Raw genomic sequence first — 21,351 nt, forward strand, 5'->3', positions numbered from 1 at the left:
TTTTTTTTTATAGCCAAGCCATTGTGAAGTAATCAGTATTGACCTTTAGCTTTATTCATTTCCCCAGTTTTCACAATAGACAAAAACCACATCACATGGACCTTGTCCTTGGGAGCTGGCTTGCTCGATTTACATTCTCGCAGGAACCTCCGTCAGGTGACATCGAGAAAAGTTCAGAAGTGCAGTACTTGAAAACTTAAAAAATGTAAAAAATGAATAAATGTGCAGAGGACCCAGCAACAGCAACAACCACTGCAGTGCCAACAGCAGGGTTTATTATGCTATCCTGTTTCACCACTTTCTTCCTCACTACCCTCACACGGTACTTGTATTTCTACTCTCTGAAGTCACCAATCACAACACATCCCTGGTATATAGCTAACTGCAGCTGAAGTGTGGAGCGACGAGGTCCCCAGTGAGCACAGGCAGGCCAGGGTGTAATCATGTCCACCCAGGGCCCCTGTGCTAACGCCTGCCTGTGCTGCTATCAGCGGGCACTGATAGAAGCTGACAGGGTTCAGAGTGAGAGCGACACGCAGCAGCGCCTCTGACCTGAGCGACGGGCGATACGGTCGTGACCGGTCATCAGTGTTTTGTTAGTGAGGAGCGACAGAGAGGGAAAACAAAAAACAACGCCAATGCTGTTCACACAGTTGCTGACAGGATTTGCCTGAGAAACCTGTGAGTGCTTCACTCGGGTGTTTTAAAAGGATAATCACACCATTTTCCTCTCTAATGTTACCAGTAAGTTACCTCATCAACCTACATGATAATAGTCATGTCTTTACTTTGTTTTTCCTACTGCCAGTAGTCATTTACAGCATTTCCCACAATGCCTTTCGACAGAACATGCCCGAACGTGTTGCATTTTAGCTGTGGGTCTTAGGTGAACAAAAGCATGTCTCCTTGCAGTCAGGAAAGCAAACGAGCAATTCAAAAATGTCTTAATGATGAAATGTCTTTATGAGCATAAACTGTAAATGATGCAAATGATGAAATTCAGTGCAAATTAGTGAAGCATTCAGAGTCCTCAGTGTTCCCTGTAAAAAAGTATTGAAAGGCCCAGAATACACTGCTAATTTTGGGTATCATATCAGACAGTCTTAGTACTTATCCAGTTACATATGATAGTGTGACAGTTTCTGTTTACATTTGCAGTTACCCAATGGGACACATAAGGCTTAACAAACGCAATGAATGCATTTACTTTTAGAATAGAAAACTCCATTAGTTACATAATGTACATTTGCCGTCCTCTTTACATTCTCTGGTAGAGCTTTAGCGTGTTACTCATGATGCTACTGCCACTTGTACGTCCCCAGAACAACGTGAAGCCATTGGTTATTCCACAGTGTTTTCTCCTCACATACACTGCTGTGTATGTATTTTGCCAACAGTGAAGTTGCAGCATGTCCTCTGATGGACAAACTATGCAACAGGCACAGGATGCACTGAATTTGGATTTTTTACCTGTGTGCAATCTGGTCACCAGTCTTTGTACTGATGTAGCAGCACAGAATGAGCGCTGTTTAATATTTACAAGATATTCCAACACTTTTCAGGAACAAAGAAGTCACCTTATGCAGCTGCAGTCATTAGAAGCTGTTATTAATCCTGCCGGAATGGGTGAGGAGCAGGGAGCACAGTAAAAGCAAGCCTTTCGGGGTCTTAAATGAAATGTTTCTCGTTGCAAGGTTAGTAGCAAACAAGGTCGATTTCTGCTGATGTTAGAAAAAGTCTGAATAACCGAAGGAAATGTGCGCGCTGCCATTCAGAGCCAACTTTCTGAAAGCAGGAGTGCATACAAAATGTAGGTCACAGCTTAATAATCGCATTGAATATGACATTTTTAAAGGAAAAAAAAAGCACAATCCTAAGTTTTAGATGTCTAACTCCCCATGAAGCCCAGCACCAAATTAACTGCTGTGTGGGAGTAGTGTTGTGGAGCGCGATCTTTCTGCTACGGAAAATAAATTCTGCTGTCATATCAGACAACGGCACCAGACTCAGTGTTTAGCTGTGAAAACACAAAAGCCTGGCTGCATCTGCCCCGTGAGCGCACGCGCACACCATTTACATACAGGACGACACACGCTCGCGCAGCAGACTCAACATACCTCTACTCGTACTCAACTCGCATGGGAGAAACATGTTGACCTCATTCTTTCATCGGGAGCCACATAATAATAGGATTGTTTAGAAGGTGCATTTGACAAAAAAAGGGTCTAAATCCAATTAAGTGACAAAAACTAAAGACAACCTATAAAAATAAACATCCACAGCATGATTATATTTCATTTTGAGGTGGAAGAGTGGAAGAACTGTGACAAGGGAGGGACAAAAACCTTATCCAACTACAGCATATAGTAAATAACAAGATTATTAAATGGTATTAACTATAAGTTGATTTCAGTAGGGTTCTTCTTATTCTCTCCGGAGCCTATTTGACTCTCTGAACTAACTGTAACAAATCCACTGACACCTACAGTGACTGATGAACCCACACAGTCGCAGCCCAGCGCACAGTGCCTGCACACTGGAACGCCGAAGCGGAGCTAACAAATACAGGACAATAACCAATCTGATCTGGATGAGTTTTATAATCTCATGCTATGTCAGCAGGTGAGCATAGAGCATACAGTACAGTGTATCTGCACAGTACATTGGCCTAGAGCAAAGGAACACCAATAACATGACAGCTCCACGCAGCCTCAGCTAACCTCTCCCATGTATCAATCAGCAGCTCACTGTGGTGACCTCATATCTGGATCATCTGTGCAGCAGCTCTGAGACATCAGGCTTTCCATTGTGCTGCTCTTCCTAAACAGCTTGTGCAGCTTCTTAATTAAAAACACAGTGACTCCTCTGCAGATCTGTGCTTTCAACAGTCCCGCAGCTTTTTTTGTTTTTTTCAGCCACTCTTTCTTGAAAGCTCTCTGCAGAGCCTCTCTTGCACTGAATCCTGGGTATTCCCGGTTGGGTGTCTCGCAAAGGTTGCAGCATCCAGTGGACACGGAGCGGCACTAGACAGCAGCTTGGCAGATCGCTGACACTATTTTGTTTTGCTCTGACAGGAAGACAGACATGTCTTCGCAGAGCTGAGGGGTAGGAAGGATCACCACTGTTGTCCTGTTAGTAAACACTTAAGTGAGACATTAGAACGTCTGCAGGAACTTAATATGCCGGGTCAGAGGCATGGGGGCAAGAAATATGGGTGAGACCTGGAATACCATAATAGGCATGGAGTGTTGCTGCCTTAAAGATGCATAACATCTCCAAGCAGGCCGAGACCTATCCTGAAACTACAGGGCCCATGAGTCCAGCATATATTTGTGAAAAACAACCCCCAACAGCCACACTTAATTATGGAAATGACTCTTTTTTTCCCCCAGCACATGATTTCACCAACCTTTTCACTCTTATGATCTGATCCCTCATCGGCTTTATGTCCTGGAAGCTTTGCTGGTTGACAAGGCTGTAGACCAATATGAATCCTTGACCGTTTTTGATGTACAGGTCGCGCATTGAGGCGAACTGTTCGGTCCCAGCGGTGTCAAGGATCTCCAGCACCGAGGGCGAGGAGTCCACCTCGATCTCCTTGCGGTAAAAATCCTCTATGGTGGGGTCGTACTTTTCAATGAACGTCCCGGTCACAAACTGCACAGTGAGGGCGGATTTCCCGACCCCACCGCTGCCCAGGACCACCACTTTATACTCGCGCATCGTGGGATTTAAATCAAGTCGTAAGGTATCAATCTCCGCGCGTCATTGAAATCAACGCAAAATGCTCCAGTGCGAATCACGCTCACCATTCGTGTCCCATTCTGAACGGGCTGTCAATAACACAGTCTTGTTCGCTGCTGCTCAGCTATGGCAGAGCACAAAGACTCGGCACCCCAAGATGGATTTCATTGTAGATATTCCCCCCATGCAGGCCAGACACTGACAGTTATACGAGCATCCGAGGACTGAAAGTGTCCGAAAAATGCGCAAAGGGAGAAAAAGAAGCTCGCCCGATGATGTTGAACGTGCGGCTGTTCATCTGCTTAGCTCACCCCTCTCTGTACTTCATAAAAAAACAAACTTGCTCCATCGAGGACGCTGGGAAAACGCTGGCTTAGCCTCGGAATGAACTGCAGGCGCGATTTTTTAAGCTGTAGACCGCCTTAGAGAAACTCTCCCAAATTAAAGTGCCCTGACTTTCAGTTAAAGAACTTGCGTCTCTTTGTTTCTGTTTCACCATCTCTGACATGTCTCCGCTTCTCCCCCGCTCTCCAGTGCGATTCCAGCCGCCATACTCTCGGGTGGAGACCCGCGGCCGCTGCGTTACCAGCCGGTCCCCACTCGGCTCCCGTACCGAGGCACCAAAAAAAGAAGAAAAGAAGAAAAAAGGAAAAGCCTGTGGATCCTCCTTCGTCAGATGGATACGCGAACAGCCCAATGGGCGCTTCCGCTTTCTGTACACCTCACATGTGCCTGAATGGCAGCCTCACGGAGGCAGCCAGTGAGATTCGTCGCTGACATTTCCGTTCATGTGTTAAAATTCCCATCATTCGGTTGCCCCAGTGACATCCAAAGAGAGCTCATCCAATCACGGAGGCGGCTCGGGGATGTGTATCCAAGAGGAGGTGAAACGCACCGGATGCTGTTGCTATGGTAACGCTGCATTTAAAAAAAATAAAAAAATTTAGCTGCGATCCGACTCGAGAGTGAAAAGTCACTCACCTTGTAAAAAATATATAATAAACCTTTATTATTCTTTGATAATGAGCAATACAGGCTATGTAACACACTCCAATTGAAACCGCCAGGTAAGTCTTTTTAATTGACTACTTTAGCTTTCACTAATAGTGATAAATACAATTTCACAGGACAGCTGTTTGAACAAATTGTAACACAAAAACATGAAAACATGCTCACTGAGGATGACACGTGGTTTCTACTGCTGATGCATTGCAAAATTAAACACAGCTCACAGGATGGCATTTACACGACATTCATATATTTATTTATGTATATTTAATATCAGATTGTACACAATTTAGAATTTACAGGAACAAAAAATATCCACAAGAAATGTTTAATTATACACAATTACTTTTGGGGAAAATGTTTGCATTCAGACCAGGATGGATCCAAATAGCTGTTGCGTGACATCTTAACGAGAAGCTTCAGTGTTTAAATATGACAGGTTGCAATAAAATGCTAGCCAACCCCACAAGCCAATCAATATCAGCTATTTCAGGTGTCGTTACAATGTAATAATGTCCTCATGTTAGAAATGTGTGTATCTTAATTTAAGAGAAAGGTTCAGTGAAGTTTATTCTATTTATTAGACGACATAGAAAGCATAATTAGTGAACAAATACAGACTCAGTAATACACCAAAGGTAAGGCAAAGTTCACACAAAGCCTGTCTTCTCAGTTGTCTGACTGTAGAAAAAGTGCTTATGAGAAGTGTTTCCATCAGTCAGTCAGACCAAACATTCTTACTGTTCACATCTTTTTGACTGGGCGAGATCTCAAACAACCTCTGTGTGCAGGTGGATCCATGACATTCAAACGTTTTGCCATAACATAACACAAACATTCAAAAACATGCCTTTAAGTAAAATAAATAAGTGGGGAAATATTGTATGTCTAATAGCAGTCTAAACTTTTAAAGCAATTATATTTTGAAAGCCAAATACATTTTTAAGTTTGGTGCTCAACATGCAGAGGGAAGCCTTAACAAACACGAAACTAACATTTCAAAAGTTCTCTTTTATGCACTGTTTTACCCACAGTGTTTCACCATATAATAATAAAGTTAAATATCCAAGTTTCTTCCAAGTAATCTAATTACTGTGAGGAGATACAGCTAATCTACCACCAACCAAAATACAGTTTTCATCACTGCAACTTGGGATTGCCCTCAGCAGCAAATCAGACAATAAATGACAAACTACTGTTACACCATTATGAAAATTACTTCTTTTCTTTTTTGGAAAACATGTCCTGTATGATGCACTTTTGTACAGAAAAATCAATCCTATGGCCTTGGTCATACAAAGGCTTGTTGTCCCTTACAGGCAGCAAAAAGGATAAATTGCTTTAAGTTTCTCCTTTGTCCAACATCAATCCCTGGACACAAGACCGCTTTTAATAGGTTAACAGATCAAGGTCCTTTGAGAAACCCTCAGCACACCTAAAGTAATTTTAATAAATTGCATTCATCACAAAATAAAAGAATACATGTTAAAACTATTTTGAACTAATATTACACCAGTAAAATTATGCTCGTAAATTCTATTGACATGTAAAACATCACAAGGAAAATATATAATAAAAAAGTGAAGAAATGCAAAAGATTCAATCAAAGGTTTCTATTTGTACACCTTGTTTGCAAAATAGATAACTAAAATTCTAATAAAAGAAAGAAACAATATTTCTCTTAATCAGACACAATGCCCACCCTGTCTGCTGCTAAATAGTAGACAGCAATGAGTAACTGCATCATGCCGCGTCAATCTCTCATGACTACATGTCACCAAATGTTTGCCTCCTTCTACTTTACTACAAAAGTATTTTGCCCTTTTTGCTAATTTCTTGTCGAAAAATGAAAGAAAATCAAATTAAATTGAAAATTACATTGAATAACATACACATTAAAGCATCAGTGAAAACAAACTGTAAGCCTAATTAACAGGTCCACACACACAATACCACTGCATTTACATGGTATTGCAAAAACACGTAGATTTAATCCTAATGTATATGTCTTAAGTGGAATAGATTTTCTGAGTGTTTTTCCACACAAACCTTTTCAAATATACTTAATCATTGCATGCACAACTGTTTAGGCACTTGTAACCTTCGATTAATACAGTACTGACAAGTGACTGCAACCTTAAGACTAACAGTTGAGACACTACTCAACACGCAACCCTCACAGGATCACAAGAGCTTTAGTTTGAATATGAGCAGCAGTAACTTCATACTCTTACTGAGCTGACTTTCATGGCTGTGGAGGCTATATCAACTTGAACAAGTGAAAAGTATTTACAGATCCATCAGTGAGTCAGCAATTGTCTTGAGCAATAATGCACATTTACTAAAGAGGTGTCAAATTAGAAAAACAAAATTGCTTTGAACGGATAAAACATTTCATTTCTCTCAGAAAAGACAGAAAACAATCTGTATATGTAATGCAAAGGCACACCAGGAGGTGGAGCACTGATCCATTACTCTGGGTGAAGTATAGAGGGACTCAGAGCATTTTTAAAGGGACATCCATAAACCTGCTGTTAGATTACATTTTTTTTATATACACAATTTTTTGTTAAGTTTAAAGTTAAATTAAGTGCTTTTCTCTTTGATTAAAAGTTAAATCTGGCACTAGATGAGCAATCATTATCATCAAAAACAAAACTTTCTTAGTTTAAATAACACATTCAATAAAGAATATGATGATGATAAAACTGCAATATAATCTACAATATAGGACGCCTTTACACCTGACATTAACAGGTACTGTCTACAGACTGAGAACTGATTAAAATATTTACATTATTTAAAACATCTCTGTTGTTTAGTTTTATGCCACTACTGCCAGTTTACTTCTCTGTAGCATCTATTGTATTTAAGTTTGATTGGTGGTTAACAGCACTCATAACCCTATCAGAATTAGTTTAGGAAACAAATAAATAATGCACATTGATCGTTGAAGGTGCATGTTAGCAGGTGCAAAGGCGTGTACAATAACAATCTCTCTGACACCTATTACAGTATAATGTAGAGGTTCATTATAACTGCATGTAATGTATCATCATCATCATCATAATGTCAGATAAAGTCGGCGATGTTATCCACATGCAGCCTCTTGTATTTTGTGTGTATTGTTAACAGAATATTTACAGAACGGCTGCCCGGGACCCTTAACAGCAGCAACACGGCACTGGCTTCTGTTTCTGGCGGTTACTTGAGGATGATCTGTTTCGGAGGCAAAGACAAGTCACTGAGTAGTTTCACACAACAGGTATACTTTACAATCGCCTTTGTTACAAGACAAAGATTATTAAGAAACTCACTTCTCACTCTTAAGTGATATGAAAATACAAAGTTTAAGTGAAATGAACTTTATTCTCTTGATACATAGTTTTGTAAAAATGGGGCTTGACCTTGGAGCTAATTTAAGGTTAAAAGTTTTATTGATTTGCAAAAGTGATTTGGAACTGAAATTATAAGTTTTGATATTAAAAAATGTGTTTAAACAATCAAATGAATTATTTTACACATTGAATAAATTGTTTTATGCATTTTTAAAAACAGTTTTAACTATTTATCAGCTTCAAACCCTTTTTTTTTCCAGTGTCAGACTTTTGACCGTGATTTTGTGTTGTGGCTGTGTATCAAAGGGGAGGGGTGCGTGTAGACTAGTGATTGAAAGCTCCTGTGTCACGTTGGTTACAAGTTTAAAATAAGCATTTTGGCTGAAGATGGTCACTGCTCCTTCACGGGATGCTGCCGGCACCAGCCACAGTTTCAGATTGTGCTATAATGGACTATATTGATGGGTCAATATTTGAAACATATTGATATACATACATGTGGGGAAAAATTTACCCCGACAACAAGGAATACTGTTGTCTGATTGGGTGGTAGGTTGCAAAAAAGCTATATTGAAATTAGAATCTCCCCCACCTTATTTAAACCTAATGTAAAAGAGTTCATAGCACCTGCAATATCAATATGTTACAAACATTCACTCATCAATATAGTCAATCATAGGATAATCCAGGAAACCATGTTTCTTACCTGTTGGCTGGTGCCGGCAGAATCCTGTAAAGGAGCGATGACCATCTTCCATCAAAATGCTCATTTTAAACTTGTAACAAATGTGACACAGAAGCTGTCAATCATCAGTCTACACCCACCTCTCCGCCTTCATACATGCCCACAACACAAAACCAGGGTTAAAAATCGGAAAATGATCAAATCAGATGTAAAATAAAAAAATAAACGTAAACTAACAAAAAAAAAAAAATGAAAACAAATTTATTCAAAATAAAATCATTCTTTTGTTTTTTTTTAAACAGTTTTTTTTTACATTTTAAATATCAAAACTTAGAATTTCAGTTTCAAAAGACTTTTCAAATGAATAAAACTTCTGACTCTGACTTAGCCCCACACTTTTATGCCAGTGGTCATGACAAAGTTTAAATACTAACTTATCCGTATGTCCATATGACTTCATTCATTAAACATTAAAAAGACAACAGTAATCAAGGTAAAGAATACCAAATACTTTAGATTTACTCTCTCAATCCTAATATTAAATGTTTCAAACTAGCCAATTGAGGAAATGTGAATAATATTTTTTATTACACGAATAATAAAAATCTTATATTAAGACGTTGCACACAGAAAGTCAGCATAACCAATATCAAGAACTGTATGGTTAAGTCCTATATACTGTAGCTTGTGTTGGAAAAGACACTGACATCAACCAAAGCATAAAACATGCAATAGAGAATATAAGCGACACCACAGTTTGCAGATGGAAGAGCTAGAAATATGTTTTGTTTCTAAAGGAAAGGATGAGATGCAGCCTAGTTGGTCTACGAGGTACACGAAAGCTTAATGCTGCAATGCAAGCCGGGCATCTCTACGCTGATGAAGCAACTCCCCTGATTGAAAGATGAAGCACTTATTTAGAGCTCAAGGATTTATGACAGAAAGCTTTAAAAAGGAGCAAACCTGATTGGTTGGTGCTGTTGCTGCGTAGGGGACACTTGTGGCGGGAGTAGTTGCTGCAGAGACAGTAGCAGGCGTAGCACTGTACATCATGGGGACTTTTTCAGGAAGGGAACCATGAAAGCAATGAAAAGGGAGGTGGAGCATTATGGTAACCATAGCAATGTATCTCTCTCTCTTGCCAAGCAAATACAAAATGACATTAGCAGCAAGCCATCATTGGGTTAGACCAGCAGATGGCATGTGATCACACAGCAAAGCGAGACAGCAGGGGAAAAACATAAAAGGAGGGCTGATAAGAGATAAAATTAGGAAATCTGTCCATAATCTGGCATCCCACAAGATATGGCATGTAAAGCTATGCCACCAGAGGTGATCAATGTGTTTGTTTGTTGTTGTTTTGTTTTTTTAAATACAACATTTACAGAGTTTTACTATTAATACAAAACATTAAAGAGCATAAACTATGAGGTAAATCTATGGGATGCTGATCAAATTTCCTAATCACAATCCAGAATAAACCAAAAGTGCTTACATTTCTTTACTGTGCTTTGAATATTTAAAATAATTTTACAAGCATATATACATACAGGGCTCTGATCAGAAAGGCAAAAAATGAAACATAAAGCTAAAAATGTTTACTAAAAAACTAAAGTAATCTCTTGTTTTTTTCAGTTTTTGTTCTCATCCAGTTCCCTGATTCAAAGGGTTGATTTCTCATCCGTTAATAGTAAGTATACTCTACCTTATCCAGACAAAGTAATGTATTCTTTACTACAAAAGGACATGGTTAAAGAAGAACATGGAGGAGGCACCTACCAATGCCATTAGCTGGAGTCATGCACAACACAGAACCTGTGTGATTTACAGGTGAAAAAAGAAAAGGTCTTTATCAAAATCGACATACATTAATATGGTCAATACTGGTGTAAGCCCATAAAAACAGATCTTTACTTTATTAAACAGGCCCATTGTGTTAATGCAGCATTGTTTTGTTCTGATGGATACAAGCTGAGTAACACAAAACTAGTGTTTTTTTAGTTAGTGTTCACTAACTACAAAACAGGCGCATTAACATAGAATACATTTAAGAGAAATTTCTGCAAGCAAACAGACCTTTTCAAACCAGACATTTACACTGGTCACATTAGGTGAGGTGTAGGTGTATGGAGAGAAATTGCCTCAAAAAAGGTTACAAATATGTACAGTATGAGACACAAGACCCCCCCCCCCACCAAAAGAAAACAAAGGAAATCCCAATTTTACACCAGAACATGAACACAGCTTACATATATGGATCTGTGCAAAGCTGACCTTGTGAAATGTGTCTCAAAAGCCCACGTGTGCATATTAGGCGATTAGTTCACATGGTTTTGTAAGTGAGCGAGAGGGATGTTACGTGTAGTTTTAGACATTTGTATACACAGAAAATTATCCGATTTGTGAAGCTGAACTTAACAAATTGTGTGTAAATGATCAGTATTTAGTCAGGTTTAAATGTATGCATTTGTAAATCTTAGTTTACGCGTGTGTATCATACTGTACACATTTGTAATTCTTTGAGGCAAATTTCTCCCCATATAGGTGTGTCTATGACCATGACTTGCCAACTGACATATAGCACACCTGTTGCCTTGAAGAACCTGCCCTGGTTGTTAAGAGGTCATCAATTTGCTTTGTAACCACTGCTTCAATCTTTAATAGTTTACTGGTTCTACTGGAGTAACTGAGAGCAACTGTTTTTCATAACAGTCTTACTTTTCGTAATATGAGTTTAACAAAGTTTAATTATAAGCTATGATAAAGCCAAGAATCTTGCAGTGACATGTCAAAAACCTGTTAGTGTAAGGATTAAGAGTCACACCCTTTTTTGAAAGCTTTGATATAACAGACCTGTTCACAAGGAGTGCTGCTGATCCTGCAAATTTCTTCAGTTAAGTAACAGTAATACATGATGTGATATTTGCGAACAATATCTGACGGCAATAAGCACTGAGACAGACACGGAAATCTAGCTTAGCCATGGAGTCATAGCAGGTTTGGAAGCTCACCTGTGGGATAAAATGCTGCAGTGGGCTGCTGCAGAGTCTGTGAGCTGACCAGAGCCTGCTGGTAGTGCAACAAACTGGGGCTGAGGAGAGAGCCGGCCCAGCTGCTCTTCTCAAGAACTGGTCTCTTTGGTAGGGGTTGCAGAACACTATGGGGAAAGGCCTGGAAAGGGACAAGAGGCAATAAGACACTTCCCATATTTCTGTTACGCACACCTTTAAAAGGATATGTTAGTATTTATGTTTAAAAAATGATACACATGACTAAAATATAAAGATGACACAATGAAAAAAAAAAAACTACCACAGATATGACTGGTGTAATGTATTCACCAAAACTTATTTGACAACTTGAGCACTTAAAAATACCCATGCTGACAGATCATGTACAGAAGGGCAATATAAGACTTGAAGAAGCCGTAAACCCCAATGACAAAAATGAAAAGTTCTCACAGTACAATTAATAGCTACATGCAAAGCAAAAGGTGAAAGTACCAGGTCTACAGTTGCCTCGAGGGGTCGCTTCATTGCTTTGGCAGTCGACTGAGTCTTTTAATAGCAGGCAGCGAGCACATGATGGCAGTGGGCCAATGGGATTCAAGCGTATTAACATACAGGTAACAGCAAGCAGAGGTGCATCATGGAGGACAGCATTGTGGATAGGTGAGAAGGGGAAAACAAAACAAAAATAACCTGAATGTAGTATACCACATAAAACACAATATTCATGCACAGTAAGGACACATTAAACTAAAGATTCCTTAATTAGTAGGTCAACATGTACAGTTAATGAATCATTTTGGCAACAATTATAATAACAAGGGTGTAATAACCTTAAACTATACGTCAAGTTTGATAACAATGCTTAAAATGAAAGATATTAAAATATTAACAAAACCTACTATGCACACAAAAGGATTTTGGAACACGCTGGTTTTATGACTCCAAGTGCAGGATACTGATATAATGCACAGCAAGCACTTAACAGTTTCATAATTAAATGAAAGATAGCTTGGTTTTACGAAGGTAGCAAAGGCAGTACCACAAATCAAAAGCTAAAACAACCATGCACCTGATGTCACAAAGCACAGAATGTGGAGCTCCATTTACTGCATTCACACTAAAGCTTTTGAATTACAGATGTCTCCTTAACTTGTACAGTACATAAGAACAACTAACAACTTAAACTACAACCTAAATAAAAATGTATGGAAAAGAATTAACCATAAAAGATGATGTATGCTAGACATGAGTTTTAAGTAGAATGGAGGCCAAAGAAGCATAATTTAGTGAGCCAATGTGGCTTTAATATTGCACTAAAGAAAAGTTAATAGAAATTGTGAGAAGCCTGATTGTGCATTACATCTAAAGGCTATTTAATGCTATTTAATGATGCAATTTAAAAACAATCCAAGAAAAATTGTAGCTGTAAGACTTAATGAAGAGGATCAATTTAAAATTGCTAAGACTATGTAATAGATCTCTCTGTTTTATGCACTGCCTTATGCAGCTCAGTCCATCAGGAACATTTCTCAGTTAACTTAATATATGTGTACCGCATATGAAGCATCTGATGTATGCCCCAAATTAGGCAGTGTATAACCCTCAATAGTTCTTAAATTAAAGAAAATAATGCACAGCTCTAATGCAAAACCTCCAAATGCAAAACTGCATCCTCGTGCTTTAGACCATATAAATCTGTGAGAGGAAGGTGTCAGATTCAACTGTCTGAAGTTTTACATAGGAAATCAATATTGTGACCTTTAAGAAGTTTTATTAAAAATAAAATACTGGTGCATTTCTTTGATATTAAACTACTTCAGGAGTTGCTGCTTAAAGTTTTGAGAGGAGCTTCTATTCAACTTCACTGAACGTACCATTACAAATGCTTACAAATATGCAGCACTCCACATTCAGCAATTTCATAGACAGAACAATGATGAACACTTTATCAATCATCAGAAGGATAACACTCTGACTTACCACAGCTGCAGCTGCGGCCTGTGCTGCCACTGCTGTCTGATTGACTTGTTGTTGACTGGATTTGATTTTGGCCTGCAAGTGTGCAGGCGGGTGAAAATACTTGCACTTCTCCCTGGAACAGCGACTCTTGATGTAGTCCATGCAAACAGTGACAGTGTTATCCGTGGTGTCAATCATTGGGCTGTCACTGGGATGAGCAAAGCGGCAATCTGTCTCCCCTCTTGCACAGTTTCCTCGCTGAAACTCACGACACACCTGAGAGGAGCAAGAGGAGTTCAGCTTTTAAATGTGTAGCCAGATCATGTGAAACTGCATAAGCGCTAATGTATTTTTATGTGAAGTCACGCCGTGGTGTGCATGAATACCTCTAGTTTGTCTGAACGCTGAAGCTTCTGTGAGGGAGAAGAAGAGGAAGAGGAGGAGGAAGAGGAGGAGCACTGGACTGAGACAGGTGAGCTCCCTGGAACAAGAACCGGAGTGCTGGAGAGGATGTCTGAAGGAATGAGGCTCATTCCATGGCTTAATGGTGTCATGTATGAACCATAACCGAGACCAGCGTTTGTGCCAAGTCCCTGTGTAAATGTTGGCTATGAGGGAAGAGCATACATATTATGTGTGAGAATGCCATCCATCAACATCACACTGACTTAAAATTCCTCCTGAACCAGGACTTTACCACAGGCTGCAGGCTGGGTCCAGGGATCATGAGCTGCATCTGCTGGGCAAGCACGGCTGCTGCAGTCTTCTGCTGGATGAGGTTGTTGCGCCCATTTATCTCTAACTGGGTTTTTAAGTGTGAAGGTGGATGAAGGTACTTGCAGTTTTCTCTTGAGCATCTGCCCTGCATTCAGAGAAATTATAAAGCGAAATAGAAGCATTTTCATTCATATCATAAAGAAGTTTTACAATCTGATAGACTAAAAATGTTGCTGAATCAAAAGACTGAGAAAAAAAATGAATGTTTTGTTTTCATCAAAATCCTGTAAGATTGTCTCAAAGAAATGTAATCGTCAACATGTTTTTTCTCCACAGCTCTCCCACTCAGGCTCCACTGTCAGCGGTGCTGTGTTGCATGACGTGACAGCTAGTCGTGGCTAGAATAAAGCATTTTACATTGCAATGATGGATGTCAAAATTTTCTTGAGTCAGGCACAAGACTTTACTTGGAGTGCAGACAGTTAGTGTTGAAAAATGCAAAAGAATAAACTGTTGCAGATTACGTTTTGCATTACATCCTTTATTTTGACTCTCACAGATCAGATCAGAGCTGGTACTCAGAAGTGTTAATCAGCGGGTTAAATGATTTTTCCCATGAAAATTTCACAGACTACACAATTCTCAATCCTACCCGACCCACCTACTATCCAAAATCATTCACTGCACAGTCACTGAACATCAGCTTTGAATGCAACACTTGTGCAGCATATACTGTGCATTACAACATGCATTGGCTAATTACACAGGTTTTTTTTTTACTCATTTAGCCTTAACGGTGGTATATTTCAGCGGTTTGTTTTTAAGCCTAAATACAAAACCTGAAAAACCCTTTATTTATTTATTTTACCCTCAATATGAGCCAATCAAAGCCATCCCTGCCACTCAGGCATTTAAATTAACCTAATAAGAGATGAGCGTTCTCTCTCCTATATATTCAAGTTCTCAGTCTCATGTCTGCTCATTTAAATTTCTTCTGACATTCATTTAGATATATATTCTGAATACTGGTTATTAATTTGTCTTATCTATAAAGAAAAAAATGTAGTACTCACAGAATGAACCAAACAAGGAGATACAACAACCAAGGAAGGACTTGACTTTATATCTTCAGCATCTAGCCCTAGAAAATTTTCAGAAGTAATGCCTGCTGGTACTGAACTTTAGCCCTGATAACAAAAACGTATCGCCTACAATAAAACTGTAGAAACAGCAAGCAAAAGGAATCAGCTACATCTGGACATCAACAGTACTGTCGGGTGCTTTATTAGAAGCCACGAGGATCTACTTACAATACCAAAGAGTGTGCATATTCTTCAACATGATGACATCAATTGTGTTAGGATTCACTGGTGAATGGGAAAGTTAACAGTAATTGTTTTGACATGTCCTTCTCACTCACAACCCTGAATTGAACAAAAATCGTATGGCAACAACGTCAGCAGGAAAGCCAAGAGAAAAATACGAGGAAAACACGTCTCTGAATGGCTAGCTCTCACTAAGCAAACAAGGGCTCAATACTACAAAACATCATTGTAAACTTTGACATAGTTAGACAGAGTTCCTAAAAATTGGAAAAGCACAGCTTGACATTCATTCTCGAAATTCCAGTAGAAACTCTATACTCCCCTTAAGGTACCCTGTTGAAAAAACATTTTAGTCTGGCTCTGAATAAACTGCACATTTTATTTAGAGCAACGAATGAACATTTGTTAGAAAATCTTCAGCTAATTTGACAAATAAAAATCATAAATAAGGCATTTTAGGGTATCCTTTATCTCATGTAACAGTAAATTAAGTAGTTTTGATATTTGCTTGTTGGTCAAATAAAACAAGCACTTTACTTGTGAACAGGACGATCGGTTTAGATCATTTTTATATATGAATATAATTTATTTATACTCTTTCTTGAGTTTCTTGAAAGGATCTATTCAAATCTATTATAATTATGATCATTAAATTTCCATATTAATCAATATGAAGGTAATGCAGATAGTTACAGTTGTAGCTTTTCTTTTCAAAGCAGAGAGCTGTTCTCACCTTAATATTTTATGAGCAAAATGTAATACAATCTTTTACAAAGGAAATTACAGATTTCTGGCCGACTACTTTGCAGTAAAATAAATATTATGGAAACCTCTAATCACTTTGATAAGTTGAAAAGTGCTTGGTGCCACTTATCTACAACATAAAGCCAATGTCTGAACTAATAAAACCCCCCTTTCAGATATGCACCCAATTAATCTGTTGTTCCATTATTCCGTTGGCATCTGAATGTGTCAATTAGATTTCTGAATGAAGACCCCGGTCGCTTTTTTAGCCAGCAGGCTGGACCTACCATACCAAAGAGGGATGATTAGTTTATGAAAAGGGAAGACGGACTGCAGAGTGGTGCAGCTCACCGACAGTCATAATAATCAAGATGAACAATAAATGTTTTTATATGAAGGAATGAAGTAGATTCATTCTATGAATGCATTCGGGCCCATGTCCACGGGAGTTACAGGCGAGCTATGTAAAAACTTGTAGCAAGGTGGTAAGGAGATGAGTCAACATGAGGATAGTCCTGGAGGCAAAGCTGGATTTTGGTGTGATGGTGAATGTGTGAGAGTGGATTAAGGATGCCCCCACCTCATTCAGGGCAACTGAGCAAGCAGGAGAATAAACTGACTGTAATCCATCTGGCTGCCAGATTTTTTTTCTTCTTCTATCACCTAAATCCTCTGGATAAGTGATTAGATTTTACCGTACAATCTTTGGGAAATAGTGGTATTACCCATGATTTCACAAATAGTAGAGCAATATGGGAAATGAGGCTGGATGCTTGGGAGGGTTAATGCACTGAAGGGCTCTGAGAATTCAATATTAAACTTACACCTGACTATACAACAGTGATGCTAACAGTTGATTTCTCTATTATCACCACTTAACATGGGAAATGAGCATGCTTGAATTTTTTCTAACCCAAGAAATAATTATTTTTCTTTCACTTTTATAAACTAATAACTGACACGTACTTCCAGCACTACATTATTAAGCATATAAGTAACTTACACAGTTACACTGCTAGCAAACAGCAACAAAATCCAGTTTTCCTTTTAGTCTTAGTTTACTTTCATACTCCTTTATACAGGGGCATTATTTTCTGACACTTAATAGAAGATCATTAATATGTCTTACCTTCAATGAGTCAAAGCAGGCTATGACTCTTCCATTTTCAATTTGGCAGCTCTTCGACGGATGAGCAAATTTGCATTCCTCATCACTGCGTGAACAGTTTCCTCGCTGAAACTGTCGACAAACTTCCAGAGTTAGCCATTTTGTGTCTCTCGCTGAAGAAATATTTAACGCCATGTCCAAAAGTTGTAACTTTAAAGCAACTTTTAAAAGTCACTCTTATTGTTGAAAGACTAATTCACCAGAAGCTGTAGCTTAATCGCAGCTTTTAGCTCTGAATACAGTCTGCTTCTTTGTTAAAACAACCAGATGACTCCCCCATCAGAAGGAGCAGAAAAATCAGATGACTAGCCAATCAAAGAAAAATTATCCTAGAAACAAGAACAACTGTGTTTTTTACAGAAAGAGACTGCAGTGTATACTCCACAGCCGAGAACGCCCACAGAGAGTGAACAATGATCTCAACACAGAATTGTTACTCTGTCGTATGTGCGCTGGTCAGTAGCCTCCGTCTTGTTATCCTCTATTTTATGGCTTGAATTTCTCATTCTTTTAGGTGCTGAAAGTGTGCAAACCAGCGACAAAGGGCTTGAGCTGAGGTATCCTGTGTTGGTGCATGAGACTGCAACTTAAAAAAGAAGCGAGGGGCAGCAATGTACATGAACCAACTTCAGGTCGGAGATATCTTCTCAAAGGCACTATCCGTTTGTAATCTGAAAGAAAAGAAAACAGGGATATTACTGAAATTAAACTTAATTGTGATTACAGCATCATTAGTCTGTTCAGTGGGCATATTAAGATACGTTAAGATGTTATGTAAAATATGAGAACAAACTCCCCACAGAAAGACAGGTTCGAACCCAGGACCTTCTAGCAGTGAGGTAACCACTGCACCAACATGCCCCCATGACGATAGTGCACAGCAGACAATTCACATTGTTAGAACTCCTCTGTAAGTAATAAAAGTTCAGCTCATACAAAGCTGTCAGCGTTTTATCAAGAAAAGAGACTTTGCACACACCTGCAAATCACTCACCACCTCACATCTGTTCCTGTCTTTATTTAAAGCCATTAGTCTGCCTCCTCTATAAACTGAATTACAATGAAGTGGCAGATGCCATCCATTTAAACTCATACAACTACACAAAATAGGTTTGAATCAGCAAAGCACAAGTCATACATTTTGCAATCAGGCATAAAAAAATTCGTTTATCTTTCACCATGGAGCTCTTTCTCATCATTTCGTGGGAAATCCAAAGGGAATACAGATGTTTTATGCCTACACATTTCACTCTTTTCCAGGTTATGCTGCCTAAATAAAAGCATTAGCATTTTATAAACGCACCAGATCACACAATTAGAGTTTTGCTGAAACACGGTTATGACACATTTGCACCAAAGTTTGTTCATCAGGATCCATTAATTGCACTTTATAAGAGTCATACAGTTATTGCAGCCACTTCATTTTTTTCTACTTCTCTATGTACTGCTAAGCTGGTTGGGAGTCAAACACAAACTGCGTAGTCAGACCTGCAACTACACAGGAAGTTGCTGAGCAGACAGAAAAGGTGGACAACTCATGAGCTGATTAAATCTGCATGATTTGATTTTTTTTTATCCTACTAAAATCAACTAAAGCTATCAGTAAATACTGCACTCCAAAAGCTGTTTTGCTCTGCTGCTCTTCCTTTTCTTTTGCAGCAACCCTTGGTCTAACAGTACGCTGCAGCAAATTCCTTTAGGCGCAAGTCAGGAAACAGAGCAGGAAAACCGACCTCTCTCACTTCATTCGGCACTAAAATGCTTGTTCTTGTTTCCTGGAATCTAGGCTGGAGATACAACTTTCAAGCTGCTGACTTCTAAATATACTGACAAGAAAAAACAACTCTTACCCTTCTTTCTGTCCCATGGATTCAGTGACTAAAGATTTTCTCTTCACAGCAAGAAAAACAGACTCTCTGCCAGGCTCTGACTAAAACATTTCCAGCCACCCCCTTCCTGTCTGGGAGCTGGCCTCTGGGAAGACCCACCCAGTTAGAAATTGTCCAATAGGGAACAAGAATCTGATCTGCCATGTGAAACTTCCTGTTGACCATTTATTTATGATTACAATCTGATTACTTGGAGAACGTGGAATTCAACACTTGATCCATGCCTCCAGAGTTTGCTGCTGCAGGGATGAACAATGATGCATGTGAAATAAATTATTTTGCAAGCTTGCACAAAGCTTCTGCACAAACATGACTACAGAGCATGCAGCCCATAAGTGTATATCCTAAACACTCTTTACAGTTAATTATCATAAATACAGGCCTGAGTTATTAGCTCCATACCTTGGATTAGGTGCAGGTCAGTATGCTGGTATTAAAAACCCGTAATAACCCAATGTAAATAGTAATACGCCTTTTTTGTTTTGTGTGTGTTATCTTTCAGTTCTAATTGTAACATTTAAATAATTTCAGCATCCTTCTCAGTTCAGGGGTGTAGCCACTTACTGCTGACAATATGATGAATGGCGTTGTCTTAATGGCACTTCCGAGTATCCCAGGTAGGAATAATTTTGTCTACTTTTTAAAAAAAAATGTATAGTCACATTTTCAGAGTAAACGAGGAAATGCACATAAGAAGCACCGCTGTAGGTGTACTATAACAACAAATACAATCATATTGTGTCACTGCAATTCGATTAAAAGCTGTAAGAAAATACTTTAAGGCTTACTAGTACAATGGCAGTCAACTAACTGCCACTATTTTGTATCACGCAGTTTTATTACCACAGTTTGAGACTGCTAGGATGCTTAAGTGTCAGCTTTACAACCCAATCAGAAATACATTCACATTAACATGCATTAGCTTGCATTAGCCACACTGGTAGCAGAAAGACAGGACCTGCTTACCTCATCATCACGAACGAGCTGCTTCCCAGAGGATACGACAATCACGCACCAGCTAGGACAACGGCAACCCAACTAACGAAAACAATATGTCAAGTGTTCCCGAAATTTCCTCTCAATAGCCTCTTTATTTCTCGCCCTGTTCTGAGAATTACCGCTCGTTATTTCATCCACGTCTCCGACCTAATTTCTTTAGTTTGTAGCGCTGCACAGATTTAAGCAACAAGCTTTTGACAGCTTACTGTACGACCGTCAGTTCAGTGTGATAAAGGGGTGTCCCTGGGTGCGATGCGAAGGCTGAAAACAGCCATTAATTCAGCATATGACGTTTCAACCGAGCGTAAGGCGTAATTTATTGTATAGAGACATTTCATACATTAAGTTGATTTCTAAAATAATAATATAGTGGGAAAAAGTAGGCATTCTTTAACTTCTATTTTCTGACACCCACCCTACGTCCGCAAAGTGGTACGATCCACACGAGTGCCAGTAGGCTAAAAGGGCAAGGGTTTGCTTGTTACCAAGGGAACAGCAATAAAACTATGTGAGTTTTGTGGATTATGTTCATGAGAGCACTCGTTCCCACACAAATATAAACAAATTAACGAAGAATGTATATATATATTTTGAAAAAGGCATTGGAAAGTGAGAATTTAGCAACAAACAAAAACTTTACAAATATATATGTGTGACGTCTTGTCCATTTATTTGGAAGAAAAGTAGTTATAAAAATATAATTTGTACAAGGTATTAAAAACCTGTATATGTATATTACTAATATGAAGCAGATGCAGTAGCAT

At 38.9% G+C, this 21,351-nt stretch overlaps 1 protein-coding gene and 1 long non-coding RNA gene across 8 annotated transcripts in view; one reads left to right on the plus strand and one right to left on the minus strand.

Annotated features, from left to right (window-relative positions):
- Positions 1–20,807, minus strand: part of LOC102200241 (muscleblind-like protein 2a) — a 28,748-nt gene extending 7,941 nt beyond the window's left edge. Inside the window, exons 1-10 of one of the 7 annotated variants that reach the window (XM_005723537.1) lie at positions 20,555–20,807; positions 20,153–20,221; positions 17,661–18,370; positions 14,443–14,607; positions 14,132–14,353; positions 13,767–14,021; positions 12,279–12,332; positions 11,787–11,946; positions 10,555–10,590; positions 9,739–9,833 (exon numbers count right to left, since the gene is read on the minus strand). In XM_005723537.1, coding sequence (XP_005723594.1) covers positions 9,739–9,833; positions 10,555–10,590; positions 11,787–11,946; positions 12,279–12,332; positions 13,767–14,021; positions 14,132–14,353; positions 14,443–14,607; positions 17,661–17,834 — 1,161 coding nt within the window. In that variant the 5' untranslated portion in view covers positions 17,835–18,370; positions 20,153–20,221; positions 20,555–20,807. Of the gene's footprint in view, positions 1–4,980; positions 7,972–9,738; positions 9,834–10,554; positions 10,591–11,786; positions 11,947–12,278; positions 12,333–13,766; positions 14,022–14,131; positions 14,354–14,442; positions 14,608–17,660; positions 18,371–19,549; positions 19,658–20,152; positions 20,225–20,554 lie in introns of those variants that run through there. The other 6 variants (XM_005723536.1, XM_005723540.2, XM_005723535.1 and 3 more) reach the window with 6 other exon arrangements.
- Positions 7,960–14,202, plus strand: LOC106456097 (uncharacterized). The gene is made up of 3 exons (XR_001290240.1): positions 7,960–8,017; positions 10,411–10,465; positions 14,138–14,202. It is a non-coding gene; the product is annotated as an uncharacterized LOC106456097 (long non-coding RNA).
- Positions 20,808–21,351: the final 544 nt, after the last annotated feature.

This window comes from Pundamilia nyererei, unplaced genomic scaffold (genome assembly GCF_000239375.1).
Source record: "Pundamilia nyererei isolate P.nyererei 1_Seehausen unplaced genomic scaffold, PunNye1.0 scaffold00009, whole genome shotgun sequence".
NCBI classification, from domain to species: domain Eukaryota; kingdom Metazoa; phylum Chordata; class Actinopteri; order Cichliformes; family Cichlidae; genus Pundamilia; species Pundamilia nyererei.